Source organism: Prionailurus bengalensis, chromosome D2, assembly GCF_016509475.1.
Source record: "Prionailurus bengalensis isolate Pbe53 chromosome D2, Fcat_Pben_1.1_paternal_pri, whole genome shotgun sequence".
NCBI lineage: Eukaryota > Metazoa > Chordata > Mammalia > Carnivora > Felidae > Prionailurus > Prionailurus bengalensis.
The window spans coordinates 54029864-54043883 of record NC_057351.1 but is presented as its reverse complement, the minus strand read 5'-3'; the positions used below and the strand labels follow the sequence as shown (position 1 = coordinate 54043883).

The following is a 14020-nucleotide window of genomic DNA, read 5'->3' as shown; positions in this document are numbered from 1 at the left end:
CATATTACTATTACATTACTAAAGGTCTATTTACTACAGTTCCTTTTACTTAGAACATTGTGTCCACTGTGCAACAAAAAATTATGAGGCAAAATAAAAGGCAAAAAAAACAATTTAAAGAAGCTGAAGCAGCATCAGAACCAGAGTCAGATATAGCAGGAATGTTGGAGGCAGTAGGCAAAGACTTTTTAAATACTATGATTAATATGGTAAAGATATTAATGAAAAAAAGTAGACAACATGCAAGTACAGATGGGCAATGTAAGAGAAGTGGAAACTCAAAGAATGAAAAAGAAATGCTAGAGATAAAAACATTTTTTAAAGCCCTACAACAGAAATGAAGAATGCTTTAAATAGGCTGATAAGTAGATGGGACTCAGCTGAGGAAAGAATCTCTGGGCTTGAGGATTTTGCTTTTTATGTTTATTTTTGAGAGAGAGAGAGACAGAGCACAAGCAGGGGAGGGACAGAGAGAGAGGGAGACACATTATCTGAAGCAAGCAAGCTCCAGGCTCTGAGTTGTCAGCACAGAGCCCGATACAGAGCTTGAACTCACAAACCATGAAATCATGACCTGAGCCAAAGTCGGATGTTCAACCGACTGAGCCACCCAAACGCCCCGGGGCCTGAGGATATCTTAATAGAAACCTCCAAAACTGACCAAAAACAAAAACAAAAACAAAAAAACAAAGACTGGAAAAAACAAACTCAACAGAATATCCAAGGACTACAGAACAACTACAAAAGGTATATAATATATGTATAATGGGAATATCAAAAGAAGAGAGAAGAGAAAAAAGGAGAAGCAATATTTGAAACAATGATAACTAGGAATTTCCCCAAATTAATGTCAACACCAAACTACAGATCACCAAGCAGAATAAATGCCTAAGAAACTATACATAGGCAGATCATATTTAAACAACAGAAAACCAAACATAAAGAAAAAATCTTGAAAGAATCACTGAGGGGGTTGGTGGGGAGCCTGTTTCCCTATAAAGAAGGAAAGAATTATATTCAACTTCTTAGAAATCATGCAAGAAGAAAGAAATATTTAAAGTGTTGGAACAAAAAATGCAACGACCTAAATTTTGTATTCTGCTAAATGATCTTTCAAAAGGAAATTAAAGAAATAGAGACATAAAGACTTTTTCAAGCAAAAATTAAAGGAATTTGTTATCAATAAGCTCTGTCTTGCAAGAAATGTTAAAAGATGCTCTTTAGAGAGGAGGAAAATGATATAGATCAGAAACTTGTTTGTATACAAAGAAAGGAAGAGCATCAGGAAGGAATATATAATGGTAAAATAAAAATTATTATTTTTAAGGGTGTCTGGATGGCTCAGTCAGTTAAGCGTTTGACTTTGGCTCAGGTTGTAATCTCATGGTTGACGGGTTCAAGCCCCACGTTGGGCTCTGTGCTGACAGCTCAGAGCCTGGAGCCTGCTTTGGATTCTGTGTCTCCCTCTCTCACTGCCACTCCCCCGATTGTGCTCTGTGTGTCTCTCTCTCTTAAAAATAAACATTAAAAAATACTATAAAAATTTATTATTTTTATCATTCTTAACTGATCTAACAGATAACAGCTTGTTCAAAATAATGACATATCCAATTACATCTGTATTTATAAATATGTATATTTGTGTGTGTATATACACATACATCTTTAAGTATATATACTCATATATAAATGAAATGAATTACAGCAATGATACAAAGGATGGAAGGGAGGGATTTGATTATATGATAAAGTACTTGGCACTATTTGTGAAATAGTATGTGTTCCATGAAAATGAACTTGGACTAGCAGGAAATAAAATCATATTGCAAACTCTAGGGAAACCACTAATGAAATTTTTAAAAGATCATCACTGTACAAAATCTGAAAGAATAGACAATGCCTAGAACAAGAGATTATAGCAAGGTTGTAGGATACAATGAAAGTCAATTGCTTCCCTATGTTCTAGCAATAAAAAATGGAATTTAAAAATTAAAACACATTAACACATTAGTATCCAAGGAAATGAAATACTTAGGTATAAATCTAATAAAATATGTACAAGATGTACATGGGGAAAATTACAAAACTCTGATGAAAGATATCAAAGAAGAACTAAGTAAATGGGGAGATATGCCATGTTTATTTATAGTTAGGAAGAGTCAGTATTGCCAAGATGTCAATTCTTCCCAAATTTACAGATTGAACACAATCTCACTCAAAATCCTGGCAAGTTATTTTGTGGATATTAACAAAGTGACTCTGAAGTTTATATGTAGAGGCAAAAGACCCAGAATCGCAAACTCAGTACTGAAGAATAAAGTTGGAAGACTCATACTACCTGCCTTCAAGACTTATAAGAAAGCGACAATAATCAAGATAGTGTGGTATTGACAGAGACAGATCAATGAGACAGAAGAAACAGTCTAGAAATTGTCCCACAAAAATAGTTGACTAATCTTTGATAAAGGAGCAAAGGCAACACAATCAAACAAAGTCTTCTTAACAAACAGTGAATAACCGGATATCCACATGCAAAAAAATGAATGTCGACACAGACCTTCCACTATTCACAAAAAGTAACTTGACATGAATGTAAAAGAAAAAGTTATAAAACTCCCTAGAAGGCAGAAGAAAATGTAAATGACTTTAGTCATGGTAATGATTTTATTTTGCTATAACACCAAAAGCACAATCCATGAAAGAAATCATTGAGAAGCTTTATTAAAATGAAAAACTTTTGCTCTGTAAAAGATGATGTAAGAGAATGAGAAGACAAGCCACAAACTGGCAGGAAATGCGTGCAAAAGATACCTCTGATAAAGAACAGCATATTTAGCCAAAATAAACAAAAAACTCTTAAAATTTGTCTATTGAGTTGTTCTTATTGTTATAAAATGAACAACCAAATTAAAAAATGGCAAAAGATCTCAAGAGATACCTCACTAAAGAAGATATACAGATAACAAGTAAACATAAGAAAAGATGTTCCATCTCATATGCTACTAGAGAACTGCAAGTTAAAATAACAGTAAGATACCACCGCACACCTACTAGAATGGTCAAAATCCAAAACACCGACAACACCAAATGCTGGTGAGGATGTGGAGCAAAAGGAACTCTTACTCACTGCCGATGGGAATGCAAAATGGTATAACCACTTTGGAAGACAGTTTGGCTGTTTATTACAAAACTAAACATAACTCTTACCATATTGATCCAGCAATCGGAATCCTTGGCATTTACCCAAATGAAATGAAAACTTATACCCATTAAAAAAAAAAAAAGAAAAAAAAAAAAAACCCTGCTCATGGATGTTTTACAGCAGCTTTATTCATCATTGCCAAAACTTGGGAGCAACCCAAATGTCCTTCAGTAAGTAAACGAACTATGGTACATCCAGACAATAGATAAATGAACTATGGCACATGCACACAATTGAGTATTATTCAGCACTAAAAAGAAATGAGCTACTGAGCAATGAAAAGACATGAAGGAAACTAAAATGCATATTGCTAAGTGACAGAAGCCAAACTGAAAAGCCTGCATACTGAATGATGCCAATCATACGACATTCTGGAAAAGGAAAAACTATGGAGACAATAAAAAGATAACTGGTTGCCAAGGGGTTGGCGTGCTGGTTAGGATGAACAGGCAGAGCAGAGAGCACTTAGGGCAGTGAAAATATTCCATATGCTACTATAATGTCATTATACATCTGTCAAAACCCATAGAACATACAACACCAAGAGTACACCCTAATGTAAACTATAACTTTGGGTGATTATGATGGGTCAGTGTAGAGTCACTGAATGTAACAAATGTACCACACTGTGGTACAGGATGTCAACAGAGGGAGAGGTTGTGCATGTGTCTGGACAGGACATATATAGGAACTCTCTGTACTTTCTGCTCAATTTTGCTATGAATCCAAAACTATTCAAAAAGTAGTTTATCAATTTAAGAAATACATATGTAAATGAAATCCAGCAATACACCAAATGGGTAACAACTGTGGCTAATTGGGAGTTTATCCCAGGAATAAGTTGGTTTAACAATCAAAAAACTTTTTCAACTCAGTAAGAAAAATGTCCAAAACAGACTGGATCAGAACTCTGCCTCATCTTGATGAATGAAAAAACTAAATAGCTAGTGCCATCAGGTACTTGAGAGACATAAATTCAAATCTCTCAAGGATGATACCACCTTAGCCTTCAAATTGTTTTTTACATACAGTGTTTCAAATATTATATCCAGGACCCAAGCAAAGGTAACTAGGCACACACAGAGATAAAACAGCATCTAACAAAAACTAGCAGAAATGATTTTCAATACAAACAGACCTATAGAATTTCCAGACACTGGAGTTATCAGACACAGGCTATGAAACAACTATACTTACTATGTTTAAGGAGATAAAGGCCAAGCTTGAAATTTCAGCAGGGAACTGTAAACTGTAAAAAGTGATATAGCAGATTTGAAAAAGAACCAACCAGAAACACAAGAAATGAAAAACACAAATCTGACATTAGGAACTCAATGTATGGGGCTATATTCTTGGTACATTCTCTAGGTAATCCACTGTATTTAGGAACCAGAATCATAGACTATTAAAATAAATCTTAAAGCCCTTGTTTGGCAACTCACTCTTTTCTAATTTAGCTTCTATAATGCCTCCAGAATTACTTTCCTAATGTATGAGTTTGGTGTCTCAGTACCTTATTTAAAATTATTTTGGATAAAACCCAACTCTCTAATCTGGTGGCTAATGACCTTTCACAATCTACCCTATATCCTGGATATACTAGCCTATTAACAAGTCTTGTGCATTCCTGCTTGCTCATTCAATTTCCTCTTTCTGGAATGGCTTTCCCCATCTTGTCTACCTACTACACTTCAGAACACAATTCCTAGGTCATCCCTGAGCAAAATTAATTACTCTTTCATATATACTCTTCATACTTTGTTCACAACTCCACTACAGCACTCAACATCATTAAAATTACAGAGGAAGCTTTGCCTCCCCCCGCCCCCACAGTTATACGGAATAATTTAAAGGCTAGGACTCACATTTACTTCTATCCCAAGAGCCTGAACCATACCTATTGTATTATACACAGTCAATGTAAGTCAAATAAATTATATATGTATTGAAACAAAAGCCAATTTTAGAGAAGAATCTAGAATCAGTTCAAGAATTTTGTTCTTCAATTTCTGCTAGAGAAAATGCTTAGAGTTTGCTAACATGAGGTCACATGGTGAGAGCTGGCAGCAGAATGGTATTCTGCCACACTCTAATGCCTTGGGCTCTGTAGCTAAAGGGTTCTACCAGAAGGAAGGTGTACTAGGATGGAAATGTGAGAAAAGATCAGACTATGGGTTCAAAGGGAGGGTGGCAGGAGTCTCTGAATAGCTTCTTAAAGAAGAAAAATACTGGAACTGGGGAGAAGAAAGAATAAAATAGGAGCTTCTCTTCCAAAGACAACATGAAAACCAAAACAGCCTGACACATAAACTGACTTGACTTTGAGTTTCAGTAGACAGTGAGAACACCTCTCCTAAAGGAGTTAATGTTAAAACTGCATCGCCAAATTAACCCTCATGTTTCAGTATGCTGTGAACAGTTTATAGACAGCCAAAATAATACTTTAGAAATGGAAGTAACTCCCCATGTGGACATCTCTACATGTGTACCCAAGATAAAGAGGCTCTCTCACACAACAACTTGATCCAAGAGCTAGGGAAACCATCATGCACGGAGTAAAGAGGATAAAGCCAATTATGATGCTTTTGCTGATTCTAAATTTTATTCCAGAAGCTGTGAATTAGCAGAAATAAAATCTGCCCCATAATTCAAGCTTAAATGAAACCTTGGGGTAATACATTTCATTGCCCTTTTGCATACAGGAATGCCTCAGTAAGCTTTATTTTGGTAGTTATTAGCACAATTTTGTTTAGTCTAATTTGATGCCTAACATAATATACAATTCTGACATAAAGACAGAATGAGTATAACTTTTAATATAACTTTGATATTCAAACTGTATTTACAGAATCAAATAACAGGTAGTCAGTATTTACAGACTGTAACCTCTTCCCAAGTCTATTTCTCTGATAATAGAAAAAAAATTTTCCCCAAATCCTACCCTATTCAATTTGTGAGAACTTACTGCTTTTATTCTTTTAATTTTCTTTAACTAACATAAGCTTCTCTCTTAGGGCTTATGCTTTTCTCCTCTCCAAGAAGCAGAGGCTGAGCTATTATGAATTCCTCTCTCAATTTTCAGACCATACAAATTAGCTTTTATAAAATCAATTTATTCACACATAAAAAAGACCTAATAATTTATCATTAACTATAAAATAAAGAATACATGCAGCTGGAAAGGTAGTTATTCACTACCTTCTCAAGGTGACATTACATTAGGTAAATAAAGGTGAAAATAAAACACAAGGGTGTAACAATTTTAAGGATTTTTCAAAAATAAATTCTGCATATAGTCCAGTTCCTCTACAATTTAACCACAAAGGAGATAGGTACTTTATGAACTACTCAAATTATACACCAAAGGTATCTATGTTTAAGCATAATTAAAGCCAACAAATTGTTTTCAAATATTCTAATGCTATACACACCAATAAAACTATTAACCAGAATATTAAGCTCTAACACTTTCACAATGTTATATATTTAAGTACTGCTCACAAAGCTCACATATTCTAGTCCTTTCCATAATGTTATTGTTCCTGCAATAAAACGTTTCAAAGGCAAAGGTTGAACTGAGGAGAGTAACCTATTCTTTTAGACTTTCAGATGCTCAGATTAAGGAATTCGTTAGTGTCTTAAAACCTTTTTCCCTGACCTGTCAAAAGTTATATAAAAGTGATTCAACCATCCAACTAAAACTTCACTCAGAAAAAGACATGAGTGATGAAAAACTAGAATCATCATCTAAATACTACAATCTTATTTTCTCTTTAAAGATGCCAATATAAAAGTGTCTAGCAACAAAAGGTCACTTTCTACTAAAATACTGTCAGTTTGACATAAATGGGGTATATTCAATCTACTATGCAATCATGTTACAATTATACATAACATGGCTCATTTGTAATCATTCTTACTTGCAGTTTGGAGGTCATAAGACAAGCTATGTAGCTATATTCCAACTTTGGCCTATTAATTTAGGAAAACCAAAAACAGGTCAATTGAATCACAATATAACTGAAATACTATTTATAATTAATAGATGCAATTTTTAACATGGCTCACCAACAGGTTCAAAAGGCCACAAGCAGGAATTTCACACCTACAAGAGAACACATGTGATAATCCTCATAAAATAATATTATGAATATTCATGTGATTTGGGAATTGATTCAAGTTAAATGCCAAACCTGGGTCAGTTTGACTTTGCTAGTATCCTAAAATGATTTTTATGTTGCTTTATGTTAAAGGAAAAGCACTAAAATTGATCAGACCTTTAATAAATTTACTAGAAGAATAAAATTAAAAAAAAAATACTTAATCTACAAATATCTTTCACTTATGAAGTTCATGTATCTCTGAAAAGCTGTAGGTGCAAAACATATGAAGTTAAATAAGGCAAAAAAAAATTATATATATAGTGACATTCTATTCTTGAAATGAGTTATAAAAATATATATAACACCGTATATATATATAAATATATACACACAAAAATAATTATATGTGCTTCCATACAAAAATTTTAAAAGGCCTAAAAATGTGAAGGGAAAGTGAAATGAAACATATCTTCCTATGATGATTTATGTTTTATAAAGAATGTAATCATGTGTAATTATTAAGGAAGAAAAAAAGTTTGTAAATCAAACCTTTACTTTTTCTATATAGTTTCTTTATAATCTTATAGATGTCTTTCTACCAGAAAGAAAATTCTGGCCCAATAACATTCATACTCAAGAATACAGCAACTCCCTTCTGAATATCTGCTTTAAAAATATATATATACTATGAAATACTACTATTTTAATCTCCCAATAAATCTTACTATTTTGCCACATTCAAAAAGCAAGTAAGGAATGCTTAAAAAGCCCAAAGGAATGTATTTTTCCTTTGAATTTTTACCATTGACTCACTTTTTCAGGCACTTTTACACTGCAATTACTAGCTACCTTCATTTTCTACAGCCTGAATAGCATAAGGCCCTACCTTAAAACATGAAAGATGTGTCCTAACATTCTTCATGGCTTTACTGATATCTTCATTTTTGATTTCTGGCTCCAAACATATAATATCCGTTCAAAAGGAGTACATGGTAAAGGGTCTCAAATATATTTTTATATTCATGTTTTACAGAGTTTAAAAGTCACGGCTGAGAAAACACGTTTTCAAGCAGGAACAGAGACACAAAGTTATAAATGTGCTGTTACCAATAAAGAAAATCATGCCCACCTTGAAAACGACAACTGCAGGGAAGAGGACAGCAAACTCAGACAGATGGGGAATAAAGGACATACAGAGAAAGAGAAAGAGAAAGCAAAAAGGGAGAGGCAGAAACAGGTTCAATCACATGGGAGACACATATTTTGAGGGTGGACACATATTTTTCTTATTATGAAGAACAAAGACTTCATGACCCACCATACCTCCCAGAAAACCACCAACCATTAAAAAGGTACCAAAATACACAATAGTACCTACTCATCGCTGGAAAGGTCAAAAGTTAAAAGGAGCAGCTAGCATCTGTAAAAAGCCAGACAAAGGACTAGAGAGGAGAGCAACTGCATTTCAACTCCACTCCCTCTTCCCATATGAAAAGTTGTTCTTTTCCTAACCACTCATCAAATTTTCACAGAATATATATGAAAAAGAATATGACACCTTAGCTTTCCAAAATGAAAATAGCTGACTAAAAGTATACAACATATAAGTAAACAGATAATTATCCAACCAGTAATTTATTTAGAGACCTATCGCAGAATGTTTGCGTACATGAAGATAAAAGTATGCACATGCATATTTAAGGTAAACTACCATAAAGTCAAAAATACAAACCTTCAATAGCAAGACCACTGTTTTGCCTCTAGAGGGCGAACTTGGTCTTCTGGAAAACTCTAGACAAGAGAAGTTACTTTCAGACTTTACAAAAAGTTAAAATTTAAGATGTCGAGATAGCAAAGATTTCCAAACTTTCTTAGTTAACAGTGCTCTTAGCATACCATTAATTTTTTCATGGCTCCCCCTAAACCAACAGAAATACTTAAATCATTCTAGGTATGTCTAACAATTTAATAAGGATTTATGTCCTAACACTTTGTAGCCATTTGAAAACACAATACACATAAATTAAAGGAAAAAAGGTTTCATTCTTAAATAACCACAATTAATTACTAATTGTAAATGTATGCTTGTTGTGCACTGTATCATTTCACAAACTTTGAAATCAAATTGGACATGATCACGCTCATTTCCTGTGAAACACTGATTTTTGCCCAGTATCTGATTTTCATTACAGCAGTCTTAGAAAAACCAGATTCACAAAGATATGATGCCATTTAATGTTGAAACTGTGTACAATCTCAAGCTAACAGTCTGCACTGTATCCAACAAATGTAGAGTAATCACGGAGTCAGCCACAGTTTCGCTGTGCCTAAGCTGCAGCACATGGGGTGCTTGGGCTCACAGCTTGGAAAACACAAACTACAGTTTCAAGTCCCAGCAGCTAAATAAACTAGTCAGTATTTTAACTGTAAATAAAATTAACTATAACAAATGTTTGTAAAGATCTAAAAATTATTTTCTTATATTACTTGGGAAACCAGTTTTTCTTTGAGCAATAAAAGGAATACTATTAAATCCTTAATGGAAGATATTTTTTCCAATTTGAATGATGATTATTGTCTTAATGTAATAATTTTTATACATACTTGTTGTGTTGAATCTGAAAGAGGAAACAGGAAATGTATTACGTACATATCGTCTTCTGAGCAACAACTTCTAGGAACTTAAAAATGTCTGCAACTGATCTAGACTCACTGCTTTCCAGCCTCACTGATCTCCTAATACTAATGAAACACTAGTTCAGGAGACAAATTAGATCTGAAATTCATTTTTTTTTTTTTTTAAGTAGGCTTCATGGCCAGCGTGAAGCCCAACACCAGATTTGAACTTACCACCCTGAGGTCAAGACCTGAGCTGAGATCAAGAGTTGGATGCATAAGTGACTGAGCCACCCAGAAGCCTGAGATCTGAAATTCTTAAGAACTTCAGAATATGGATATTAGTACAGCTATTAGAAGAACTGGCTCCTAAGTTACTAGAAACAGATTACACACCCACTTATTTCACAAAGTCCTTGGTTTAGGTAGAACACCAGAAAAGTGACCAAAGACAAAGTTCAACCTCAAAATCTACTCAGTTTTTGCTTTCTATGGTTTTATCAATTGACATCTCCCTATATCCATAAAATCTGTGCCACTGGCAAACACCACAATGTTCAATTAGAAGTCAGAATATGTGGTAAGAGTGCTTAGCTAAGAAGAAAAACAAAACAAAAAACCAAAAAGCTATCCAAGGAATAAGTAGGAAAAAAAAAATCACTGTACCATAAAACATAACTGAAAATGTGTGCATGTTTTGTAAAAAGATTTAAGGTTACTACAAATAGCCAATAATCCTCAAATTTTATATGTAGAAAAATATGAATGAAAGTGTAATATGATTATCAAGAAAAAAATACTTCAAAAGCTAAGACAAACCACATGGCAATATTAGTACTTACCTGTTGAATGATTTTGGAAGTTTTCTGAAGATTCTCTCTGGGAGGGACTTTACCAAATAATTTCCAACCAGGAGCACTATGGACAACTGATTTGAGTTCCTTTGTCCTTTTTGGAAAAAGGTTTCTGAAACAGAAAAAGTTACATGAATTGTGTCTTTTGTAACCAGAGTACTACTTAATGTTTTTTTATTTTTTATTTTTTTTAATGTTTATTTTTGAGGGGATGGGGGAAAGGGCAGAGAGAGAGGGAGACACAGAATCTAAAGCAGGCTCCACGCTCTGAGCTGTCAGCACACAGCCAAATGCAGGGCTCAAACTCCCTAACTGCAAGATCATGACCTGAACTGATGTCACGCTTAACCAACTGAGTCACCCAGGCACCCTTTAATAATTTTTTTGAAGTATATTTATTCCCAAGACAAATACAAAATACTTTTGAATGAAAAAAAAAATTTTTTAAGATTTTCTATTTTTAAGTAATCTCTACATCCAATGCAGGGCTCAAACTCACAACCCTGAGATCTCTTGATTGCATGCTCGGTTGACTGAGCCAGCCAGGCACCCCAAATGAAATTACCATAAAACCTTGGATTGCAAGTAACTTGTTCTACAAGTGTTCCACAAGACAAGCAAACATTTCTAATAAATTTTAACTTGATAAATGAGCGATGGCTTGCAACAGGAGTGGTATGTGACGTCGAATGTCAAATGATCACCACTGAGCCAATGGTTCTTGTAATTCACATCGATATACAAGTGCTTTAGATTACAAGCATGTTTCCAGAATGAATTATGCTTGTAAACAAAGGTTTTACTGTATCTCTACTACTTACACTACTATTAGACTAATAAGCTGAATTAAGAATACCTGACTTATAAAGAAATATTAGAAAAATCATCAACAAAAATACTAGATAAACAAATTGGGAACTGTAGAAAATGACAACTTTAAATAAAATGGAAACATCTGCTTTGAGTCAACTACAAAGAATACTAGAATTGACTGTATGTGTACTTGACAATAAAAGTCAAGAATTTGAGAAAAAAAAAAGTTAAAGAGAACCTGTAAACAGATTGTTGGGAAAATACTAATTATTTTCAGTAACAATTTGTTATTGTTGCAATAAAAGGTCATCTAATGATCCTCCACTGCTATAATACAGGTTTATATAAATTGTTTTCTTATGGCAGGTACATACTAGAAAGCTTATTGCCAAAGAGTCAATATACAGCCAAGGAAGAAAGTGTATCTCTCACTTAAGTCTAAAGAAAACCTGCACAAGGATCAAATTTTTATCTATCTCCAGGTACTTACCAACCAAATTAAGTATATTTTGTACACGTAAGCAGGACTGATATTTAATATATGTATCCATCAATAAAGCATGACCAGGGCACCCTCAGAAAGGTACTGATGAATCCAACTGAATAGGAACCCTTTTTATAAGCTGTGATATAAATAGTCATTAAGAAAATTTTTAATTTACATACAGTAATAGTTACAGATTATCTGAAGCCTAAATAACTTGGTTTATGTACAAACCATCATATATGTTATTTAAAAAAACAATACTGTAATAAGAAGTTTAGATTTTAAAGCATAATGTTAAAGCTATTCTTCAAGTTTAGAAAGGTAAAAATGAGCTCCTACAAAAGAATGTAGGATAATTAATCCTTAATAAGTTAAAGAGACACTCTCATTTTCTTGGGTGTGCCATGGAGGTGAACTGACAAAAATGTAGAGTAATTTCTACCTAGGGTACTCTGGAAGTTTCATCTCAGGGACAATATCGAGTGACTCAATTTTCCACTTAATAAGATCTAGGTTGGAGGGGTGTCTGGGTGGCTCAGACAGTTAAACATTTGACTTTGGCTCAAGTCATGATCTCATGGTTTGTGGGTTCGAGCCCAGCATTAGGCTCCACACTGACAGTGTGCAGCCTGCTTGGGATTCTCTCTGCCTCTCCTTCTGCTCCTCCCCCACTCATGCTTTTTTCTCTCAAAAATAAACGTTAAAAAAAAATAAGATCTAGGTTGGAGGAGTGGTATATTTATAACATGCAATTTCAAGTCTCAAAGGATGGCCTATTAATTTAAATATTTGATATCTTGGGGCACGCGGCTGGCTCAGTCGGTTAAGTGTCTGACTTCAGCTCAGGTCATGATCTCACGGTCCATGAGTTCGAGCCCCGCATCGGGCTCTGTGCTGTCAGTTCAGAGTCTGGAGCCTGCTTCAGATTCTGTATCTCCCTCTCTCTCTACCCCTCCCCCACTCACGCTCTGTCTCTATCAAAAAACGAATAAATGTTAAAAAAAATTTTAAATATTTGACATCTCATGTGTAGTAACAGACTGAACTTGAATGAGCATTTCTCCTTCAAAATAAATGTGAAACTGTTAAGTGTTCTTGATAGAGGGCACTGAAGAGATGCTGCATGAGAAAGAGGCTGTCTTACGGTTTCCAGCTGCTGCAGAGTAGGTCAGTGCTATGGGTGTGAGGACATCCAGGAGAACTCTGCTCAGTCATGTGCCCAGAACATGTAGTCCCTCAGCAAACCTACGGCATCGACAAACTCAGCCTGAAAATGGCTTTCCCGCAGCTTTCTTAATGTGTAAACTAGCACCCCAAAGACTTCCTGGGGGCAGTGATATACCAATTCCCTTGGTAAGCCCCACACAACTCACCTGTACTCCCTGGCCAGTTCTCACCAAGCCATGCTATGCTCCCCCTACCAGCCCTTATGTGGCCTGCCTAACACTCCAAAAGTTTGTCATACAGCCATGCTAAAGAACAGGAGAAAATCTTTGTCACCATGGTTTATGCAAAAAATTACTGAATATGACAAAGTCATTATACATAAAATAAAAACAGGGGAACCTGGGTGGCTTAGTTGTCTGACTGTTGATTTCTGATTCAGGTCATGATTTCATGGTTCATGAGATCAAGTCCCATGTCTGTGCTGTCAGCGCAGAGCCTGCTTGGAATTCTGTCTTCCTCTCTCTCTCTGTCTCCACTGCTCATGCTCTCCCCCTCTCTCAAAATAAATAAACATTTAAAAAAATAAATTGGCCTTAATCAAATTTAAAACAAATTTAAATTAGATTTGCACTTCAAAAGCATCACTGTCGCAAAATGGAGGAAGGGGAAGACCCAGAGGTCAGTACCTCCTCAAAGTAAAAACTGAGCTAGAAAGAGCAATTGTAATCAACTACTTTAGAACCTTATCAAACACTTGTAACAAACAGGGAAGTACATG

The 14020-nt window shown here is 34.7% G+C and overlaps 1 protein-coding gene across 3 annotated transcripts in view; it reads right to left on the bottom strand.

The window, feature by feature from the left end:
- Positions 1 to 14020, bottom strand: part of TBC1D12 (TBC1 domain family member 12) — a 100747-nt gene that overhangs the window by 52381 nt on the left and 34346 nt on the right. The window contains exons 2-3 of one of the 3 annotated variants that reach the window (XM_043597022.1): positions 10764 to 10887; positions 7271 to 7307 (exon numbers count right to left, since the gene is read on the bottom strand). In XM_043597022.1, the coding sequence (XP_043452957.1) occupies positions 7271 to 7307; positions 10764 to 10887 (161 nt within the window). Of the gene's footprint in view, positions 1 to 4399; positions 4452 to 7270; positions 7308 to 10763; positions 10888 to 14020 lie in introns of those variants that run through there. The other 2 variants (XM_043597020.1, XM_043597023.1) reach the window with 2 other exon arrangements.